The following is a 21049-nucleotide window of genomic DNA, read 5'->3' on the forward strand; positions in this document are numbered from 1 at the left end:
CTCCCAGAGTGCCTAATAACAGATATCAGCAGCACTCCTGGATTGCTAAATCCTGAGTGTTTTCATTCCTTGTGACAAGCTTCTTGAGAGGAGCTTTCATCTCTGCTGAACTCTGGCCAAAGGTGCTTTGCTCTATTTGTCCCTTTTGCTGTTCTGTTTTCAGTCTGCCCCTCCTGTGGCTTTCTGTAACATTGAAATATCGATACTGACCCTTCAGTAAGACTGCAAGATGAAAGAGAAGAAAAACTGGCAGCAGCCCTAGTTGAACAGAATGGGAACCGGCTGCTGTGGCACATAAGGGGAGGAGCAGACGTTTTGTTCTTTATTTTGCTGTTTGCCAGAATGCTCTCTGTAAAATTGACCATCTGTGCATGAGACCTAAGATTCTGTATTCTGAATGCAGAGAGGCAATTGTCATGGCAAGAGTTGTTACAGTACAGCCTGTGAGCCACAGTCTGTCTTTGGTAGAGGGATTACTGTGCTGGACCTGCCCAGTCCATGGAGTATGGCAGGCATCCTAAGGAGCTCCTGTCTCAGTTTAGTGATGGATCAGACATTTCCTTCATCCTGTCTCTATCCAATTGTAAAGAGCAGGGCATTCATAACAGTGTGGTGTTTGTTCTCTGATTGAAGGCTACGAAGTTGATGACTAATACATAGCACTGGGATTTTCCTACTTGGTGCTGTTTCCCCAGGTCTTAGAAATGGGGAAATTTGCTATAAGCTGAAGGGTTTGAGGTTGACTGCTTCTCCCCAGCTCAGCTACTGCTGGTTTCACTTGCAATGAGCCACCCACACAGCAACAAGAATTATAATGAGGTGAGAAAGCACTGGATTGCATTCTGGGGATAGAATTTCCATGCCTGGGTCAGCCTTATAACCAGACCCCAGTCCTTTTTTGGATGCCCTAGAGAGTTTCTGTGAGAACCAGGTGTGCATTGGCCATGGCTGGCCATGGAGCCAGTGCCTGTGGTAAAGTAGCCATCTGAGGTCTGGAGGAGCTGGCTTGTACTGTGCTGCAAGTGCTGACCAGTGCACATGTCTGGCAGGCCCTGGGCTTGAAGACTGTGCAGGGCAGGTCACTGCTGGGTGGCCTTCCCCCTCCACTGCCTGGCTGAGGTGCTTCAGAAACACATAGCATGGTCCTCCACAACATGAGGCGGGGCAGTGAAGCCATGAAGTGCCTCATTTCCTCCACTGCAGCAGGAATTAGAATACACAGTTTGGCATATACTGACTTTTTCATGGCCTCATTCTGAGCTGTGCTGGGCCCCTGCAACAGACACTCTTGTTCAGAAAGTATTAGGAATTCTTCCCACTTCTGGTCCAAGCTGCCTTTGCTTTTCTTAAAAACCTCTGGCTCTTTTACTATATTGGATTTGTGTAGCAAGATTTTATAGTGGAGGGGGGCTACAAGGGTGGCTTTTCTGAGAAGCCACTCCCTTCCTGCCATTTCTCTAAAGACACAGTACATTGCTGCCAGCAACATGAGAAGTCACTGAATGTGTTAGGACTGCATGTTCTGTGGTTTACAGATGCAGCTGGCCACCCCCCTGCAGCTTGCTGTGTGAGCCCTTTGCTTTGCTTTGCAGATGCTGTCCTAGAGGTTTTTTCACCCCATGACAGGTGCTAGAAGCTGCCTAAGGCACACTCCATTGCTGCACCACCCCAAGTGTGGAAGAGCTGCAGCCAGGCAGGATAGATGGCACGTGTTGATTTTCAACAGCTGTGGTAAGCCAGAGCTCCATGAGATGCAGATGAGGATCTTGCCATAAATAGCTGTGTGCCAGCAGTAGAGTTCTGGTCTTGGTGCATCCCCACTCGCAGAGATCTGGGGACAAGCTGATAGAAGTTGCCTCTAATGGGATCGGTTTCTGCCAACCTGCATGGAAGGAGCAGGGAGTTCTGCCTGCACTGCCAATTCAGGCGAGCACTGTGGGAACACATGGCATCTTGCTGATCTTGTGCAGAGATGCTCTGGGCATGCTTTGCATGGTGCAGCTGGGTTTGAGCCTGAGCAGAGCTGTAGGTTTCTGTTCCAGATGGTCAGGGTGAGTTCACAAGCACAGTCATTCCTGTTTCTCTTTACCAGCATGTGTCTGGTGATTTCCTAAGAGAAGATACAAGCCTATGTGCAATCTCCTTCATGTGAGCAAGACACACATAGCCACAGCTCTGTGAAGGTAAGCCCTTTCCCTCTGGCTAGAGCTGAAGTGATGTCCTCTTACTGCAGTATTCATGCAGTATGGGTTCAGACTTGATGGATATTGGGGAAAACAAGGCTGACCCCAGTGTTGATAGCTGCAGATAACTGGCAAAAGCAGAAGGGAGGCAGGAGGGCAGGATGCTGGAGTCTCTGCAGATGACATTCAGTATTCCCCAGACTGAAAGTAATGAACTCCTCCCTCCCCTGCAGCATCCTGTGTCAGCTCACATCCATCACCTGTGGAGCTTTGGTGTTTTTCAACCTGCTGCTTTGCTGACTAACACCTCTGCTTTCTGCCTGGCTCATTCATATTTTAACCTGTTTCCTGAGCTTTGAGGTGGTTTCCTCTATTGCTTTCCCATCCAGAAGAACACTGTTACTCGTGTCTCAGCTGTTCTCCTGCCATTTTTTATTTGTCATAATGTGTGATTATCTTCCTCCTAAATGTCACCAGCCAGTAATGGTGCCTTTGACCCGAGAGTTATACCAGGTCTGTATCTTTGATGCTGTTGGGGATATTGGTTTAATTCTGTTATGACAGGAAGAAAGTACAGAGGTAGTACTGTTTCTGTGGAGTTTTTTCTCTTTTTCTTCAAATCATGAACCTGATAACTCCAAGTGTGACTAGTTTTATATGCTAGAGAAAGGAATTGTCAGCTCTGAATGTTGTTTTTTTTGATGTGTATTCTTGCTGATAAATACATACATACGTTGCTGTTCTTCCAGTAATGGCAAAATGGTTTTGGGTCATGAATAACAGAATCTACCAAGCCTTCCCTTATGTGCCTTTCACTCTTGATTCTTGGTGAATATTACTGCTGCAGGCTGGGCTGAAATCACAGTTTTTATGAGTTAAATTTGAGGATAACAGGTCTTTTTGGTGCAATGTGTTTAAATTTATAAAGCCATTGGTCTTACAGTGTTACCAGTGTTCCTGTGATTAAAATTAGCTCTGTAATATCAAATGAATATTATTACATGGTTAAAAAGTAGTGTGGCTTGTGACTGCCAGACTATCACTGTTTGGACTGGTCACACATGCTGTTCTTTCCCTCCCTCCTCTGCACAAATAACAGTATTGGCACCCCTTGAAGAGTCCTGTGCAATTAGGGAGCAAAAATTACACCACTGTCCTGGTGTGCTTTTCACAACAGAAAGATATTACTAAGAGCCTGGGAAACTTCTGACTTAGCCACTCAGGCTCATTAACCCTACACTGGACCCAAGAGTGGTGACAATCTCCACAACCCTCAGGCACCATCAGCTGAGACAAGTCTTTTCTAGAAGCTTGGGCCTGACATTGTGCCTGTAAATCATCTACAAAACATGCAGAAGGAAGAGCTGGTCTTTCACAGAGGCTGCTCCAAACACCATGAGGAGTAGCTTCTGGACTAAGTCATGTGGCCTTCTCCATGCATGTTCTGTGTACAACCAGCTCAGTTACCAGCAGCTACCTGGCAAGCATGGTCAAGAGCCACCTGCCCTGGCCTGAACATTCCAAAACATGTTTTTCACAGGGTGAGTCAGAGGCATGGAGGGCTGAACATGGAGCTCCCTCATCCTGCACCCAGCTGCTTTGTGCTACCTTCACTGCTTATGTCTTCTTGGGTTATTACAGCTCCTTGTTCTTGCTCCTAGTTCCTCCTGCTTCCACACTGTGCTGTGTGTGCCAAATCCCTCCATAGTGCTGCTCATTTCCCTCTTGTCCAAGGATAGAGTGTGCATGGGTTCCTTGAAGCCCCTTTAAAGGTATGATTAAAGTTGATGGCCCCTCCCTCAGTGTCAACCTTGCAATCTTAACAGACCCATCCCAGACACAAGTCCCAGGCATGAGACATGACAGGGGTGAGCCTCTCACCTCTATAGGAGCCAGATGACCTCTGCCTGTGGCCTGAGGATTGGTGCTGTTGCCCTGATCCTGGGACCATTTGGGGAATGGCTGAACACTTTGGTGCTTGACTGTCTCCAATGTGGCACATGCTGTACTATGCAGTTTGACTTAGCCCTTTAATACCTTGACACTGATGCCTCTTCACTGCACAAGTCACCAGCCCCACTATGACCTTTTAGATATGAAGCTTGTGAGTTTTTATCAGCTCTCCCACCCTTTTCTCATGTAAGAAAGCAGAGCAGTACAGTAATAAATGTTGTGTGGGTGTTTGGACCTGAATTCATCACCTCCTCTCACCACATCCTTCTGTTGGCACAGTAATACTGATACAGTGGTGACGTCAATCTCCATTTATCGCTGTGAATTCCAATTCACCACAGCCCTTGGTTGTGCACAAGTAGGCTTTGCTCTTACTCAGTGCTGAGGCGACACACCTGCTCCCCAGCTCCCCAGGTGGGGTCTGCAGTTGCAGTAATGATTTAACCAGGCTGGTCATGGAAGAGCTGGAGGGCTGAAATGCACAGAACAGGGCAGGTAATGTCCACCTTTCCACCAATTTTCCCTGCTGCCAGTTTGTTCCTGCTTGATGTCTCAATTTCACTGTAAATCTTTCTTATAGCTGATGTGGCCCCTGTGCCCCACCTGTCATTGCACTTAGCCTCTGGACAGGCAGAGCACCCCTTTGTCTCCCTGTTGCTTCAGCTTTGTGATTAGATAGCAGTGTGCATTGATTATGATTTTTTTTTCAAGAAGAAAGCTTGTTTGGGCACATAACTGGTGGACTGTGTCTTCCACTTTTTTTGCTTGGGTGCAAAAATTCATTTTCTGGTGCTGGAAATACCATATTTTTTCCCTCTCTTTTTTTATTTAAAATGAGTTCTTAATCAGTTTTGTTTTGGTGGGTTTTGGGTTTTTTGGGGTTTTTTGGGTTTATTTTTTTGTTTTTTGGGGGGAGGTGTTTGTTTTTTATGTACATACATTTCCTGGAAACACTTCAAACTGTGAGCTTAGGCTGCATCCATGTTTGGCAGCTTATAGCATCATATTTCCAGATCCTTACCAAAAATAATCTTCATAAATGTCTGTCTGTATTGCTCCTATTTCCTATTCTCTGGTATATTAAAAACCTGTAGCATCATTTACACGTGTATATTTTGAATAACTATTCAACTTTATTGTTGTGGTCTCATAAGGATACTACAGAGTTTGCAGAAGTGGTACTTGGCAGCTGTACAATGCTTGACATTTTATAAGAAATGTCTGTGTTGCAAGGATGTGTGAAGCTGATTCAGAGTCCCCATTTCACAGACCGAGAAAATGAAATGAGGTGGTAGAAAGGACTTTTCTAGTGCCAGACTGGGAATAAATTCCTGCCTCTGCTCATTGCCCACTGCCACTCCTTCCTCCACGTGAACAATCACATGCTCATAGATAGAAGCAAATGGGAAGGGTGTAACAAATGGAGGGACGTAGGAAAGGTGGGGATCCCAATAATAGACTGGGATTGAAGCTTGCAGGGTGCCTGACTGGAGCATGCTTTCAGAATTAGGGCTGCTATATAGATGCTTATATATTATGCTTATAGATGCTATATATTAGGGCTGAATATAGATGCTGCTATACATCTCCATTGGAGTCATGAGGTCTCTGGTATCAAAGACCACAAAGATGCTGCTGTGGAGCTGCAGGTTTCCCAGCTCTTCTGTACATATCTTCTTTGTTCATGTCTTGTCATAACAATCTAGAACACAGCCAGGAGGGCAGATAATTTCAGCAGTACTGAAACTGTCTATGGTGCTCTTAGAGGTCACAGTCCTTTCCTACCACACTGAGGTAGGGAAAGAGATGGAGATAAATGTTGCACTAATCTGTGGGCACTGGCAAGGGTAAGAGATGGGACAGTGGCATCCCAACTGAGAAAGTATTGTCTCTTTGTTTCAGCTATTTTAGCAGATCCTTCTGGTTTTCTTATTTTTGCAATGGTGCTCTTCTTCAGGAATCTTCCCTCTAGATTACAAGGCTGTGTGCTAACCTCTCCACATTGTGTAATGACAGCCTCTGGTAACTCTGTAAAAATATCTACCCAATGAGATACTTGGGTTTCTTGCTTTGACTTTTTCCTGTTCAGTCCTGACTGTCGCTTCAGGTTGATGATACCATTCTCTGAGCAGGCAAAGGAAATTCCAATAGGTAAAAGCAGCAAAGATTTTCCTTGCATTGGTCTGTTCATTTAGGCAGAAATGAGCATAAAAGCAGGGAGCTACTGCAACATCATGAATACAAAACATCAAAATCCCTGCCAATTGGATTCTGAAATAAGTGGGGGGTCTGCAGACCTCTCTGATGGCCCAGCCCTCCTTCCCCCTTCCCCGGTAGCAAGTTGCCTTTCTTTGTTTTCCGTGGTGGCCAAGAGTGTGGAGTGTGACAGTCACAATACAAAGTGATGCTGAGATGGGCTCATGGTGGAGCCTGTCTGAGCATGAAGTCAAGTGAGCAGGTTTCAGATGGCAGGATAACAGGAGGCCTTCCTCAAAGGAATGAGGATTTGGGGAGGAGCAATGGAAGATAGGTGAGATCACAAGGTGGAGTTAGACAGTGGACTGTATCTGCAACTAGGGACTGCACCACCAGAAGTAGTGGTGGCAAGTGTCAAATGACAAGTGTTATTATACAGAGAAAACTTGGAGAGGTTGGACTAGAGGGGTAAAGAAAAGATGTTTACTCAAGGCAATGTGTGATGCAGAAAGAAGGGCTGGGAGATAAAGGTTGAGAGTTTGCCCTGACACTGGCAACAGGTGAGGGAGGATGGCAGGGTGCCTGGGGCTCCGTGCTGAGCTGGAACAGTGCTCCATGGGTAGGGTTTGTTTGGTAGGAAAGAAGGGGCAGCAGCTGCATCATTGCTCCCACAGCAGGGTGTGACACAGTGTCTGTGGCACCTCCAGAGTGAGTCTTGCTGGTCTCACCTGGGCACTGACACCCTGAGAGCATGTCTGTGAGCTCACATGAGGCTGCAGGGGCTTTCTGGTGGCTGCCAAATTTGTTTTGCTTTCATTATTTGAGTAAACCTGGGAAATTTTTATACACCACAAATGTTCCCCAAGTCTTAAAGACCTCATGGTGTTCTCTCTGCTGAGCGATTGCCTGGGTATTTGTTGCTTGTAGTGAATGCAGCATAGGCACCTCAGGACCTGGATACCTGCAACCCCATCTATGAATACAGGCTGAGGGACAAACAGATTGAGACCAGTTCTGCTGATGAGGACCTGGGGCAGTGGTGGATACAAAGCTGGCCATAAGCAGGCTATGTGTGCTAGTAGCCCAGAGACCCCCGTGTCCCGGGGTTCTTCCCCAGCGGTGTGGACAGCTTATAGAGTGAGGGGATTCTCTCCCCTACCCTGCTCTCTTGACACCCTGCCTGGTGTTCTGCCTTCAGGTCTGGGACCCTAATGTGACAAGCACGTGTAGCTGCTGTAGTGAGTCCAGAGGAGGCCACAGAGATGCTCCAAGGGCTGGAGCACCTCTGCTATGTATGGCAGGCTGGGAGAGTTGGGCTTGTTCAGCCTGGAGAAGAGCAGGCTTTGAGGAGACCTTACTGCAACCTTTCATTATTTAAAAGGAGCCAGTAAGAAAGATAAGGACAAACCTTTTAGCAGTGTCTGTTGCTATAGGACAAGGGGTGATTTTTTTTTAATTAAAAGGGTAGATCAGACTATGTGTCATGGCATATAGGCCCTTCCTGCTGCCTGTGCATCCTTGCAACTTGCTTTCAATAAAACTGTGCCCTCCAAATAATACACATTTCTTCTCTGAAGATTTGTCCCATTTAAGAATAGCTTGAGAAAACAGTGCTGGAGTCTGTACAAAGTATCAACAGCCAGTACTCTGCAGGGAGCACATTTTAAGCCTTTCTGTACATATCCATGTGTTTCTATAAATGTTTAAATGCTGTTAAAACACAGCCTTAAATGCATTATATGACTTGAGGGCTTTGTCTTGGAGCAGGGCCTGTGGTCATTTGTATGTGATACCATTTCCTCTGTTTTAAACATCCTGCTGTCATCTTCTCTGAAGACTGTCTTGTAGGCCCTCTTCACTAAACCATCATGCAGCCTCTACCTGCAGTCAGTACTGTACATTGTTCTCTTGGATACTACATGGGAGGCTGTTTGGGTTTTTTTTTTTCTTTTTTTCCTTTGGTCTGTCTTTCTGGAGTCCCTTAACTAGATATTTCATGTTTATTTAATTATGGATAGGCCAAATCAATGAGTTCTTACTAGCTTTCCTCACACAGACCCACAATGATATTCAGACTCCATTTGGCTAATTCACTGTATAGCTGTTTAATCTGCAGCAATGTCACTTCTAGTGCCAAGCCATTCCTAGTTGCAAGATACTAATAAAGAAAAAATGGGTTTGCAATTAACCTAAGAGTCTTTCCTGTTGCCTGGATAGCCCGAGCTGCAGTCTCTTTGTTGCTTTCTCTGTGCACCTGCTGGCAAGGAGCAAAGATTTCACTGACCTTGCTTATGGCAAGTTGGCAGGCTGTTGCTCATCCCCCCCTTAGCCCATGGAATAGATACATATAGGAGAGCTGAAATAAATTGTCTAAATAAGGCACTACTTTTACATGTTTAAATGAAAGCAAGATTAATTCCACTTCAACCTTAGTTAAGTAGATGCCTGAGTGGAGCTTTAAATTGATTGTGGAAGTCTTGTTTGTGGTTGTTTTTCTGTTTTGTTTTGTTATCTTCTTCCCCAGGACATCCAGTGAGAACCACCATGAGGAACAAACAGTGGCTCCAGAATATTTTCTTCTGCCTTTTTTTCCAGTACGGTAAGTACTCAGTACTTACTTTCCTCTTGTACACCCACAGGATTTATCTTAGTGACCATGTGTGCTGGCTCTGATGAGATGGGCATGGCACAAGGTTGCCATGGGACAGCAAACACAAGATAAGTTCCCAGGGGAGACAGTTCCATGCAGTAATGAGTGGAGGACGGGCACAGGAAGGTGCTGGGCAGAGTTCAGCCAGGCTGTGTACTGCTCTGGGGAGCAGCACCGGCAGAGCCTGCAGAGGTAGTGCCTGCCTTGCACTGAAATGTCTCCTAGTGACATTAGAGTAGGATTTCCCCCACCAAAAATACCCTTTGCTATAGAAAAGGTTTTGATGGCCAAGACCAGGATATCCCCAGGGTTGCTGTCAGCCAGGGTCAGTGGAGTGAACCTCTCCTAGCCTGAGTCCTTTTGCTTAGGATTGGATTGTGCATACAGTCTCTCACACACACACACACACACACACACACACACACACACACACACACACACACTTCTTTGCTGGTTCCTACCCACACTGCAAACTCCAGCTGACTCCAATCTGACTTTCTGAACAGATCAGCTGGACAGAAAAAAGCAGTGACAGCCATGTCTGCAGGGAACCATGCAAGTTCAGTATCTTACCTGCTGCTTGTAGGAGGGCATCGGACCTGCCCCAGACCTAAATATGAAGAAAAGATGCATTCAGAATTATATCTTCATGTCATAGGGGACCACTGTGATATCTGGTCTGAATTTTGTGTGATGCAAGCCAGGGAACTACAATGTACTAATTTCAGTTTGGATCAATTTAGACCTTACCATTAGTATTCAATTCTTGTTTCTGAAGCTGCCAAGGACAGATATTTCATTCTAGATCTAACTAACTAATTTTAGGACACTTAATTATTCTTTTCCCAGTAAAAAGCTGTCGTCTTAATTTTGTTAACAGATTCTTGCCCAAAGATACCCTTGCAACTTACCAGCTACCTAGGAATAGTAGTCTGTCTGACTAATTAACAAAAAAGCATAGAAGAATGCTAATTACTGCTGATTAGTAGCCTATACTAATTGTTGCTAATTGTTGCTGCTCTTTATAAAGGAATGCAAGAGATTCCTAACCCCATTTTTCTAGGAAAACAAAGTTAGGCTAAAAGAGAAAAAGTATGTTGCTCAGAATTCAAAACTAAACAGTGCTTTGACCACGACCCTCAGAAGAGTCTATTGAGGGTTCAAAATAAAATGTGAAAACTTAATAAAAATTTTAGAACAGAATTCTGAAGTCGGTGTGAAATTAGAGAGTCAAAATGAAGGTTTAAAAAAATCACATGTACATCCTTGGGACGAATCTGTTGCAAACATCCCCAAGCCACCATCCTAACTCTTTGAGTTAAGGAGGATCTTGTATGCAAATCTGAGTGCTGCCCAGAGTTCATGTAAGGAGAGTAGTGTGTGCTCTGATATGTAAGGACTTGGAAGTAAATGTTGTAATGGGTCGTGGGTGACTTCAGCACGGAAAAGTTGGACTTTGTTTTCCTCTGAACTTACTCCACCCTAGAAAGAGGCTGCACCCTCTGCTGGACATGCCTGCTGTGCATTGTGGCTGTCAATCCAGACAGCTTGTCTGTGTGGACAGCCATTTGATCTGGAGAGTGGAACAGATGTTTCTGGTCCATCACTGCACACAGTGGCTGCATTCCGCAGTGGTTCTCTGCATACAGCTTCAGCTGAGCATAGCATATTAGCAAACAACACTCTGGACATAAAGCATGTTGCAGCAGGGAAGGAGGAAGCCCAGAGTGCAACTCCTCTGACCAAGAAAGCAGCAGAACAACAAAGGGAAGTGAGCTCGCAGCATGGTTAGCATAAAATAGTTTGGTTGCCTGATGGCTGCAGAGTGCTGTGTTCTCAGGAGGCTGGGAGCACACTTCACGGTAGGGAAGGACCCATGCCTGATTTAAGTATGGATGTAACAATCTTGGGTCTTTTCCCAGATGATGATAATTTTATTCTCATTGAAAAGGGGTGATACTTTACATGTCAGAAATGAATGGTCACTGCAGTAGGCATTGTTTGAACCAGCGTGGCATTCTGCATCTCCTGTAGGCCTTTCTTCATTCAGCCATTCCTAGTGTGATGGTGGTGGTTCTTGTCAGCCCAGGCAGCTGTCAGGAGGGGACTCGTCAATGTAGACACTTCTCACTGTGCTACTATCTTACCTGCCTTGAAATCCAGGGAGATAAGTGTGTTATCTACAGGACAAGTGTACTTTTATAAAACACATACTGAATACTGCTCTGTGAGCAGAGCTCCTGCAGAAAAAGTACAAGAGTATAAATGCTGCTTTGTGACCACTTTCAAAAAATTACTTGATTTTCCTAATGACTGGTGTAAGTTCTATAATTGCCTCTCAACTTCTCTTAGGAAGTCTGTAATTATAAAATTGTGCTTATCAGGATGTTTCATAGAGATTATAATAACTACAAACTGGCAATATTTTTTATTCCCAGTTTCATGGAAAACATACTTCAAGGCTCTGGAGCTGGACATAAAAAGTATTGATGCTGCAGATATCTAGCTTTAGAAAACTGAAAAGAGAATGGCAAAGAAAAATCACTAAAATAGCACTTTTAAAAAAATAGGTAAAGCGCTATGTAGATGTCCAATGAAAGCTAGACTAGCAAAGAACAGTACTCAGTTTAGAAAGTGGTGTCATTAAAACGTTTGAATATGCTACTCTGTATATGTGACTCTGCTGTAGCGATTGTCTGAGAGACAGGGATAAGTCTGAAAATTCAGTCAAAATTTGGGCATTTCCTAATTTTGGCTGCCACAGCATTTTGAATAGGTTTTTGTTTGACACTTATCTTGCCATCAATGACTTGCCACCCTGTAGAGTTGGAACACATCTTATGCCCCAAAACTGGAGACTTTCAGCGGGAGGGAGAACGGTTGTCAGAGACCCATCTGTTCGCTTCAGATTTAGTGGGAACCCTGAAGAGTGCATATATTGATACAAAGTTCTTTTTGCTTTATCACTGAAGTTGATACTGTGTTTTCTCTTTCCAAACCTCCAGCTTTGTGCTGTGAAAGCCTCACTTGTTTTGTGGACTATGTACAGACCCTGTCCTGTATCCTGCGAGACGAGTTGGGTGGCGGTTCATACAACCTCACTGCAACATGGTATGACTTGGTGGGATGAGAAAAGTCCACTTAGCAGGAGCCTCTCCATGGCCATAGCGCAGTGGCGACCTTCTGTTCTCTTTGTTAGGTAGAAATCCTGGTTTTGCTGTCATGCGGGTTTTTCACTTGCTATTTTGCACTTCAGTTACAAACTGACTTCTTCCCTAGCAAAGGACCCCTGGTTCCTGTCTCCACTGACTGTGCTTCTTGCTGCTGACTGCTATGCTGACTCCAGCTTCCTTAGCATTGCCTTCCCTGCTGCCATGGGAATACCTTGCCCTTTGCAATTGTTATAAGTCAACTTTCACCTTTGTGTATTGGTAGGGCTCACACAGATTGTCCAGTCTGCTGCTGTTCTGCCCCAGCAAGGAAGTGGATGCAGTCTTGGGCTGTGTAAACCTCAGGAGCACCTTTCCTTTCCAGAAACACTTTCCTATTCTCTCAAAAATGCTAAGCTGAGCAAGTAGAAGGGAAAAGAAATATGTTTAAGTTCAAAGACATTTTTTTATTTGAACATGTTGATTCTTCATTTTAATTATTTCCTATGCCTGGTGGTTCAGCAACAAATTAATCCAGCTACAGTATGTGATACATGCAGACTTTTTCATTTTGGCTTTTTTAGGTTTCCTGAGGAAGATCCAGAAAATACTGTGGCTGCCTGCAGTCTCTTGCAATTGTCAGGGAACAGCAGTCACACACAGTACATGTGCACTGTGGACATGACTGAACTCCTGGCAGATACCAAAGTCCAGGTGGATGTCACAGAGATAGCTGATAGGCACCATGTGCTTTCCAAAGATTTTTATTTGTCAGACAACAGTAAGTACAAAAATGGTGAATTTGATAAATACTGTTTGACTTTATGTGCTAGGATAGTCTGGGCAAGGAGTAAGAGTGGAAGCAAGCAGTGTGGGGCTATGTTTGCTGTACACTCATCTACATAAAGCACTGTGCTCTTATTACTGCTATTATGCTTGAGGCTGAGCTTAGAGCTGGCTTGGTCCATGATTTTTATGGGGAAATTCCTTTTCCCCATGAAGCAGTAGGTGATAAATATCCACCTTAGACCAGTCTCATACCTAGGCTATGCAAGAGCTTGTTCTTGGCTGGATTCTAAAGGGAGGGAGGAACTGCTTTGTTACAAATGTCACAAATCATGGCATCCTTAAAATAGTTTGGGTTGGAAGGGACCTTAAGGATCATTCAGCTCCAACCCTCTGTGATGGGCAAGAACACCTTCCATTAGACCAGGTTGCTCCAAGCCCTGTCCAACCTGGTCTTGGACACTTCCAGGGATGGCAGCAGATTCCACTTTCATGGATCTGAGCAACCTGTGCTGGTTCCTCACCACCTTCACAGACAAGAATTCCTCCCTGATATCCCATCTAACGCTGTCCTCTATCAGTGTGAAGCCATTCCCCCTTGTCCTGTCATTACATGCCCTTGTCAAAAATCTTTCTCCAGCTCTCTTGTAACATCCAAGGAGCTGGAGGCTCCCAAAAGGCTTTTGCAGTGGACACCTGAACTGACATGACATTTTTTTGGGTGGCACAAGGTGTCCCAGATATACTGGATGTGACAGTTCCCGTCTCTGGGGCAATTCCTAATCATTTCTCCTGTATGACATGAAGACTGAATGCAATCATGTAGCTGACTTGGTGGAATGTTGGTGTGTTCTGGGTTGTATAGCAAACTGTGAAGAAAAGGAGGGATTACCTAGGCAGATGGGTACCACGCAGACATAGGAAAAGGATTTTTCTATTTGGCTTCTTCTGAAATTAAACTTTACTTGAGAGGTGTCATCTTTTTGACAAATGCCAAAACATTTCAGAAAGCGTCCTTGCTCCCACTGACAGCCTAGAGACTGGGTGGTAAGTGCTTTGCATATCTCCTAGAGATCCTCATCCAAAGGCATATTAGCTAAGTGGTGGGACCTGCAGACTGCTGGGGTTTTGCATTACTGCTTTTCAATATATAAACACTCCCTGCAGGGATACAAAAGCTTGCTTTTCAGGCAGTTGGGACTGCTGTGTGCTTATGCAATGTCCCCTATCCTCAGCTTTTCCTCATGACTCTGTTACGTGAGGGGCATTTCCCCAATTTTGTGAGTGAACTACACAGAGTTCTTTTATGCCATGAGAAGAACAAGGTGCTCTGCGTTTTACATAATCTCCCAGGAGTTTATTAGCCCTGTGCACTATCCTTCCATCTCCATAGGCAATAAGGAGGTTCAGAGACAAGCAGAAGATATATTCAGAGAACCGTGGTCCTGATTTCATTATGCTCCTTACATGTGAGGTTTGGTGCATGGCTGAGGGCAGGAATGCTGTGAATGTTCTCTAGTATAGGGAGGCCCACCACTGCCACCACAAAGGGCAGCTTTGTTCCCTATTCACTGTAGCGGTAACATGATACCATGTTGGGCTATCTCTTAATTGTAGTAATCTTATAAAAGGTAACACTATCCTGTCTTCCAGTAAAACCACAGCCTCCATTCAACCTGAACGCTTTGTTCTCAGAGGGTTACAATATTTCTTGGGAAACCATCTATCAGAACTCTTCCTTTTATTTTTTGAATGAGGAGCTGGAATATCAGCTGCGTTACAAAAGAAGAACTGACACCTGGGAGGTAAGTGAGATGTCAGTTTACCATCAAGTAGGGTGTACCAGAGAAGAGGAGGCCAGCACAACCAGGACAGTATCACTGGTGGAAAAGAAGGGTTTTCATGGTTTAGAACAAATGTGTCTCTGCTTGACTGGGCTAAAAACGGGCAAACCCAAAATATAATTGAGAAGCTGTTTGAGAAGTATTAGATCATGTGAGGAAGGCTGATAATTCATTTGATTCTCATGCTGTCCTGCCTGGAAGGCTCCCCCAGGATTGCATGCAGCTGCTGACCAGTCAGAGCATGGCCTTGCAGAAACAACATGAAAGCAGAAGAGGTTATTTTGCAGGTATCCTCACTGTGCAGCAGTGCGAGCAAAGTCAGAGCAGTCACTCTAGTGTTTGGTGTTTAATCATTCACAGACTCAGAAGACTAAAGCTGTTCATGAAGATAAACGGACATTGGTGATCCTGCCATGGGAACTACAGGCGAACACTGAGTACGAGTTCCAAGTGAGAGCTAGACCCCAGGAAGACAGTGGCTATGGTGGTTTTTGGAGTGAATGGAGTTCTCCGCTGTTACTGAAAACCAGCCCTGCCAGTATGTGCTGCCAGATCTCCTTTCCCTGTCAATTAGTCCAGTGTCAGAATATGCTTTCAGAAATTTAATAAAATCTAATTAGTTAGAAGAAATTTTGAACAGTCCAGTAAAGACAGGTATGGTTATCTCCCTCACTGATTATGTGAACCTGGGCTGTCACTATTGTTGTTCTCACTGTGTAGCAAAAGAAGAGTGTTTTTTGGGGTTGCCTGTACATTTGGATGCCACTTGCAGGAGTGCAGCCTCTAGATCCTTTTCAGTGTCAAATGTCCAGGGTCCTGCTTGCAGCTTTTAGAAATGAGGGAGATCTCCTCTACTGGGTCTTAGTGTTGTCTTCAGCTGAGGGGAGGGAGATGCTGCTCTCAAACCTGAGTTCTATGGCTGGACTCTGATGTTTGGTCATGCTGGGCATGGGTGTTTTGTTTGGTAGCCACCACTCTGGAGGGAGTTCACAGTACTTCATACATGGAAGTACACTGATCCTTGTCGTGGTGGAACAGAGGCTATGAAAATAAGGAGCCTTTTCTCCAACAGAGCAGGTGCAAAATGACTGGGGTCAATGCCAGCAGCACATGCTGAACTTCCCTGCTCTCACTGATCTGCAGCACGAGCTGAAGTATTACACGGTTAACCTGGTGCTGTGGCAGCAGGGCCAGGCTTCATTTGCTAAGGGATATCTGAGTTCTGGATCTCAGCAGTGCTCCTTTTCATCACAGGTGGACAGCAGCCACCAGGCAGTCATCTAGTCAACACCTGTCTCTAATCAGCTGCACTCTTTCACTTCACAGATCATCTGTGGAGGTGTCTCTAAACCAGGAGTCAGAAACACCAGGGGTCTTTGTGGCAAGGAGCTGTCCTGCCCTAACTATGTTGGCTGCCTATCTGAGGTGCAGCCAGGTTGTAGGGCGGCTGATGTAATGCTCCTTTCATTGATGCAGTCATCTCTGAGCGCTCTCAATCGGACCTGTCTGGAGTACTGATACCTAGGTGACAGCCTCGATATCCCAGTGAGAGAATATGGGATATAAATTGTGTGTCATAGAATCATTTAGGTTGGAAAAGACCTCTAAGATCATCAGGTCCAATCTTTGATGGTCACTTTAACAACTAGACCATAGTACTAAGTGCAATGTCCAGTCTCTTGAACACCTCCAGGGACAGTGACTCCACCACCTCCTTGAGCAGCCCATTCCTTTGCTTGACAACACTTTCCATTCCAAAGACCCTTTTTCTCCCCACCATCTCCTGTTTACTGATTGGAGTATAAATACAAGGTGAGTCTGAATGACCTTGTCTCTTTCTCCAGCAGTGACACAGACAGCCCATGGCATGGAATGGCTGTTGCTGTTTGGTATTGTCGTGGCAATCATAGCCTCAATCACAACATTTCTGGCCAAACAGCAGAGGTAAGAATGCTTCAGGAGGCAGGAGGTAGTTCTTTTATTCTGTCTTGTTAAAGATGGGTGTTCACATGCCTCCTTCCTTGAGTCTTGTATATCTATGAGTGGGCAGCTATGGGCCTGTGAGAGACAGCCAAGAATGGTCACCGGCTGATGTACTGCAGCAAGTGACCTGCTTTTCTCTGAGGCTCTGCTGCCACTCAGCAGGCTGGGACAAGATGGTGCCACATCGGGATGAAGCGAGGCATACAGCCTCCTGAGCTGTTCTCCTGGCCTTGTCTGTTCTTTGCAATTGCCAGATAGAGCAGTAGCAGAGCTAGCTTCCCCTTTCCAAAGCTGGCATAGGTCGCTCAATGCTGGTTGGAGGACCCTGCCCCTATCAGAGGTTTCTCATATCCTTGAAGAGATATGGAGTGCTGACATGGAGGAGGGCTGGGCTGGTGCAGCAATAGGGCTGGCACAGCCCAGGTTCACAGATGAATTGCATAGAGAAGAGTCCTGGCCTGCAGACCACAAACCAGCCCAGACTCAGTGAGAACACATTCCTAGCATTTGGTGCTTTTCCAGGAAGGAAAAAAACTGGAATGTCTTCCCTTAGTGTGAATGTGTGTATGCAAGTGCTGAGGCCTCACCTACACTGAGGTTCACAAGAAAGGCTATTAGATGGCTCTGGCAGCAAAAGACATCCTTGGAGTCTCAGTCACTTGCTAACTCACAAGGCTGGACAGGTGATTCTGGTTGCTTGAAATGGATCTGGAGATGCCTTGCTTTGCATCTGTAATGTATGCTTAACCCCAAAGCTTTTCTCTTTTCTCTTCCAGCTTGTGGAAGAAGATGGCTTGCATCCCAGACCCTGCTCCCTTTTTCAACCCTCTTTACATGGCTCATAATGGAGATTTTAAGGTATAAATGGGCCACACGAGTGGAGCACATGACAGACTAAAAGGCCATCATGCTATCCTGAGCAAGGGATTCTCATTAGGGCAGTAGAAGGGGTAATCTCTCTCAAAGGATTGCCAAATGTCTCCAGATATGAGCCAGACCTTTCCAGTATCTGTTCAGTACCATGAAGACCTTTATGTTATATCTCCACTTCTTATTCTCTGTATGTGTTCTCTCAATGTGTAAGCTGAGTTAATGTGATTTCTGAACCCCAGGATCCTGACAGGAGTGTCAGAGAAAACTGCAAAGCCATGCAAACCTCTCAGAGCTAATTATTTTCGATTACTTCAGTTAGTTCTCCTGCAGTTGCCTGTGTCTCATAATAACAGGATCCTCCTGTTACATTAGAGGAGTCAGTGATTTTAGAGTTTGACTTCCTAGAGAAGTGTAAGAAACTTGGTTATTTCTGTGGAACCTCAAATCTTGTGATGCTAATCTCTCTCTCCCCATGTTTCCTTTTCTGCAGAAGTGGGTTGGTGCATCCCATATGAAAATGACCTTTGATTTCTTTGAATGGGGAATAGTCCTTCCAGAAGTCCTAGAAGTTTACACCATGCATCCTTCCAACAGCACCCCACAGGAAGAGCTGCATGAGCTGAGAAAGAATCTGCCTTGCAAGCCCTGTGCATCTTGCCTGACTGCCCCAGGTCATGGCAGCCAGCCCCTGTGGTGTAGTGTAAACAGTAGTGGCAGGACTGAGGACCAGTCATACGGGCACTTGTCAATCGATACAGTGACTGTGGCTGATGAATTTACATCTTGTAACTGCCAGTGCAGCTGTAACCATGTGAACAGGGAACATGAGCATGCCAACAAGGAAGATGATAGTGCTGGAGAGCCTGGTTACCCCAAGGTTGACATTGATGAGGAAGACAGAAAGATATCCAGTGACTTGCATTTGGCTGATCTGAGTTCACAGGACAAAATACTTGCTTCAGGCTCTGTGTCCATAGACCGCCTGAGGAGCCCAGTCAATCAGCAAGGGGAAAGGGGAGTGGAAGGAAGGGTGGGGAACATCCTAGAAGCCCTTTGCTTGCAGACTCATCAGTGGGATTTGGAAAATCCAGGTTCTCTACCTTCTCCTGATGGTGAAAGTGTTTCTAACAGTGAAGGCTTCTATGACTTCTTCCCTCACAGTACAAGGCCTGGTGACAGTTATCCTTTGATCTGTGTAGATTTGGACACTATTGACAGTGGCTTTGTGGACTCAGACTGTGGAAGTCCAGTTGACTCTGAATTTGGGCAAAACAGTCAGACCGTTTGTGCACCCATCCCTCTCGAGCAGGAGGAGCAAGACTTTCCACGGAGCTATGTCAAGCAGTGGGTCTCCTGTCACTCTGAGAGCCCTCTCAGTGGGACACAGACAAACTAAGGACTTTGATGTTGCCTGGATGAGTGTGGGGCCTTTTCCATAGTGTGCCAGGAGTGAAGTGTTAGCAAAATTCAGAAGAGAAACTAAGTATACTTTGTGTAAACTCTATTGCATAAACTGACACCTGTTAGGTCCACAAGATATGCCTGTCTCTATTCCCACTTATACTATTAATGTCTCAAATTTGTTGTGATTGATGTTGTTGAGTTTTGTTGGGTTTTGGGTTTTTTCAGTATCATAAATCAACCTTTCCTTGATGTCAGAAAAATGTCAGAAAAAAACAACTGTACCTTGAAAACGATCCTTTGGCTTATGTAGATATGCAAAAAATTTTGCAGTAACCTTATAAAGATCATAGAACTTTAAGTTATTTTCCCTTGTATTCTCACATGACTTGAGAGTTTGGCTGTGCATGGAACCTTAGAATCATAACCCATGGAAAGAATGTTTGCTACATTAAAATTCCTCTACCGTTTCCAAACAACATATGATGTTACTTTATCTTCTACTGCCTTTGGCTCTTCAAACTCAGCTGTAGTAGTTTGTTAATTACAAAGGTTTCCAGACCTGTCTATGGGAATCAAAACTAATTCTTATGTAATCATTGCAGAAATGCAAGTACAAGAGACCAAGCACAACTCAGGTTTCAGAAAGACTTTCAGGTAGAGTCTGCAAATGAAAAGTTTTCAAAATATGTATAATTCTAAACAAATTCTTGTTACTAGGCTTTTCTATTGAGTCAGATTCCCTCCCTGGACTTTTCAAGAATATTAATTGAGCAGCTTTCAGAATTATGCCAGAATTATCGAAACGTTGTCCTACCTGGCTATGCCTGCCACTTCTGCCTTTGACTTGCTCTGCTGCTGTTAACAGGTCAGTAGCACAAATTTCAAGCAATGTCTGCTAGCTAATAAAACTAAATATGAAATTTTCCTGTAACTTTGAATCTGTTTTTATTTCTGACATTTCCATATCACTGATTTGTTCAGGATAATTGTCTTAAAAATTAATTGTAATACTGAAATTAAGTGTGAAGTCCTTCATCTTACATAGGCATAGTGCTAACCCATAGGCTGTTTGGCTTCAGAAGCTCATATCTTGAGAGAACCTTTGTGGTGAATGATGCATATTTCCAGTCTAGTAATAATCTGTTGTTGCTGTGATACCAATAAACTCCCTTCCCTCACCCCCTTCTCTTACCTGAGACTATAGGCAACCCCACAGCTTTCTAAACAGGAGAGAGCACTATAGTAAAGAGAAGCTTGTTTGTTTTTTTTAAAGGTGAATGCTGGGACAGTACTGCATTGCATCCACGTCCTCTGGTTTGATTGTTCAGAACCACCACAGTATTTGCTATGTTGATTTTGGACCTACATGGCTTAGTTTTGCCGTGTTGTTATTACTCCCTCAATACATCCCTAGCTCAATGGCTTTGTGGCTACTGCTCTAAGGTACATTAGCTTCTTTGGTTTCTTCCCTCCTTATTTTCCATTTTTCTTGTCATCTGCTGTGATAAGTCATGGCAGGAGGTGTCTTCATGTGCTGATGCATCCTCCCTGCTGCTACTGGTCCCTCACATGCCCTCCACAAGGCAGCAGAGGATCACACCAGCTCCACTGCCCTAATGAGCTGACTGCCCCACACTGTCCTACAAGGGCTGCTTGCATTTTGATCATGTCAATCCAAATATGTACTGGACAGAAACATTTCTCAGGTTTCTCTCTCACAGTCTTCTGCAGCTTCATCTCGCAGCTTTTTTCACTTCAGAAACTACACTGTGATAACTGACCCCAGGTTGCTTCAGGAAGAAACTCACTTGGTTTTTTGGGGCCCTTGACATCTCAGTTCTGTGTGCTCGCTGTTCCCATTTGTATTGATGGACCCAGAGCTGCTGAAGGAACTGTTTCTGTTATTGGAACACTATCTGGCTGTACATCTGATAGAAGGTGGTGGTTTGGTGTTATGCCGGGCTGGAAGTTACCTCGGTTCACCGTAGGAGCCAGACTTCATGAACAAGTGTATGACACAAGGGTATT

The 21049-nt window shown here is 44.8% G+C and overlaps 1 protein-coding gene across 4 annotated transcripts; it reads left to right on the plus strand.

The window, feature by feature from the left end:
* The first annotated feature begins 1618 nt into the window (after positions 1–1618).
* Positions 1619–19952, plus strand: IL21R (interleukin 21 receptor). 4 transcript variants are annotated; one of them, XM_014252777.2, is made up of 10 exons: positions 1619–1731; positions 2093–2183; positions 8857–8931; positions 11988–12093; positions 12716–12912; positions 14571–14722; positions 15122–15299; positions 16606–16705; positions 17521–17602; positions 18108–19952. In XM_014252777.2, the coding sequence occupies exons 3-10, from the start codon at positions 8877–8879 to the stop codon at positions 19011–19013; spliced, it is 1776 nt and encodes a 591-aa protein (XP_014108252.1). In that variant the 5' UTR covers positions 1619–1731; positions 2093–2183; positions 8857–8876; the 3' UTR covers positions 19014–19952. The 4 variants fall into 4 exon arrangements, with proteins under 4 accessions (XP_014108252.1, XP_087920165.1, XP_005523171.1 ...); XM_088064039.1 differs by lacking the exon at positions 1619–1731 and having other exon boundaries at positions 2068–2183; XM_005523114.3 differs by lacking the exons at positions 1619–1731; positions 2093–2183 and adding an exon at positions 4496–4631.
* The last annotated feature ends 1097 nt before the right edge of the window (positions 19953–21049 follow it).

The sequence above is a fragment of the Pseudopodoces humilis genome, chromosome 18 (assembly GCF_049639895.1).
Source record: "Pseudopodoces humilis isolate 2021_Gansu_Grassland_sample_001 chromosome 18, ASM4963989v1, whole genome shotgun sequence".
Taxonomy (NCBI): Eukaryota; Metazoa; Chordata; class Aves; order Passeriformes; family Paridae; genus Pseudopodoces; species Pseudopodoces humilis.

Bases quoted from the DNA above. Each gene is read 5' to 3' on its own strand.
- IL21R (XM_014252777.2), top strand. From the start codon at position 8,877: ATGAGGAACAAACAGTGGCTCCAGAATATTTTCTTCTGCCTTTTTTTC. The intron at 8,932-11,987 runs GTAAGTACTCAG...CCAAACCTCCAG, and splicing joins CTGCCTTTTTTTCCAGTACG to CTTTGTGCTGTGAAAGCCTC. The intron at 12,913-14,570 runs GTAAGTACAAAA...CCTGTCTTCCAG, and splicing joins TTTTTATTTGTCAGACAACA to TAAAACCACAGCCTCCATTC.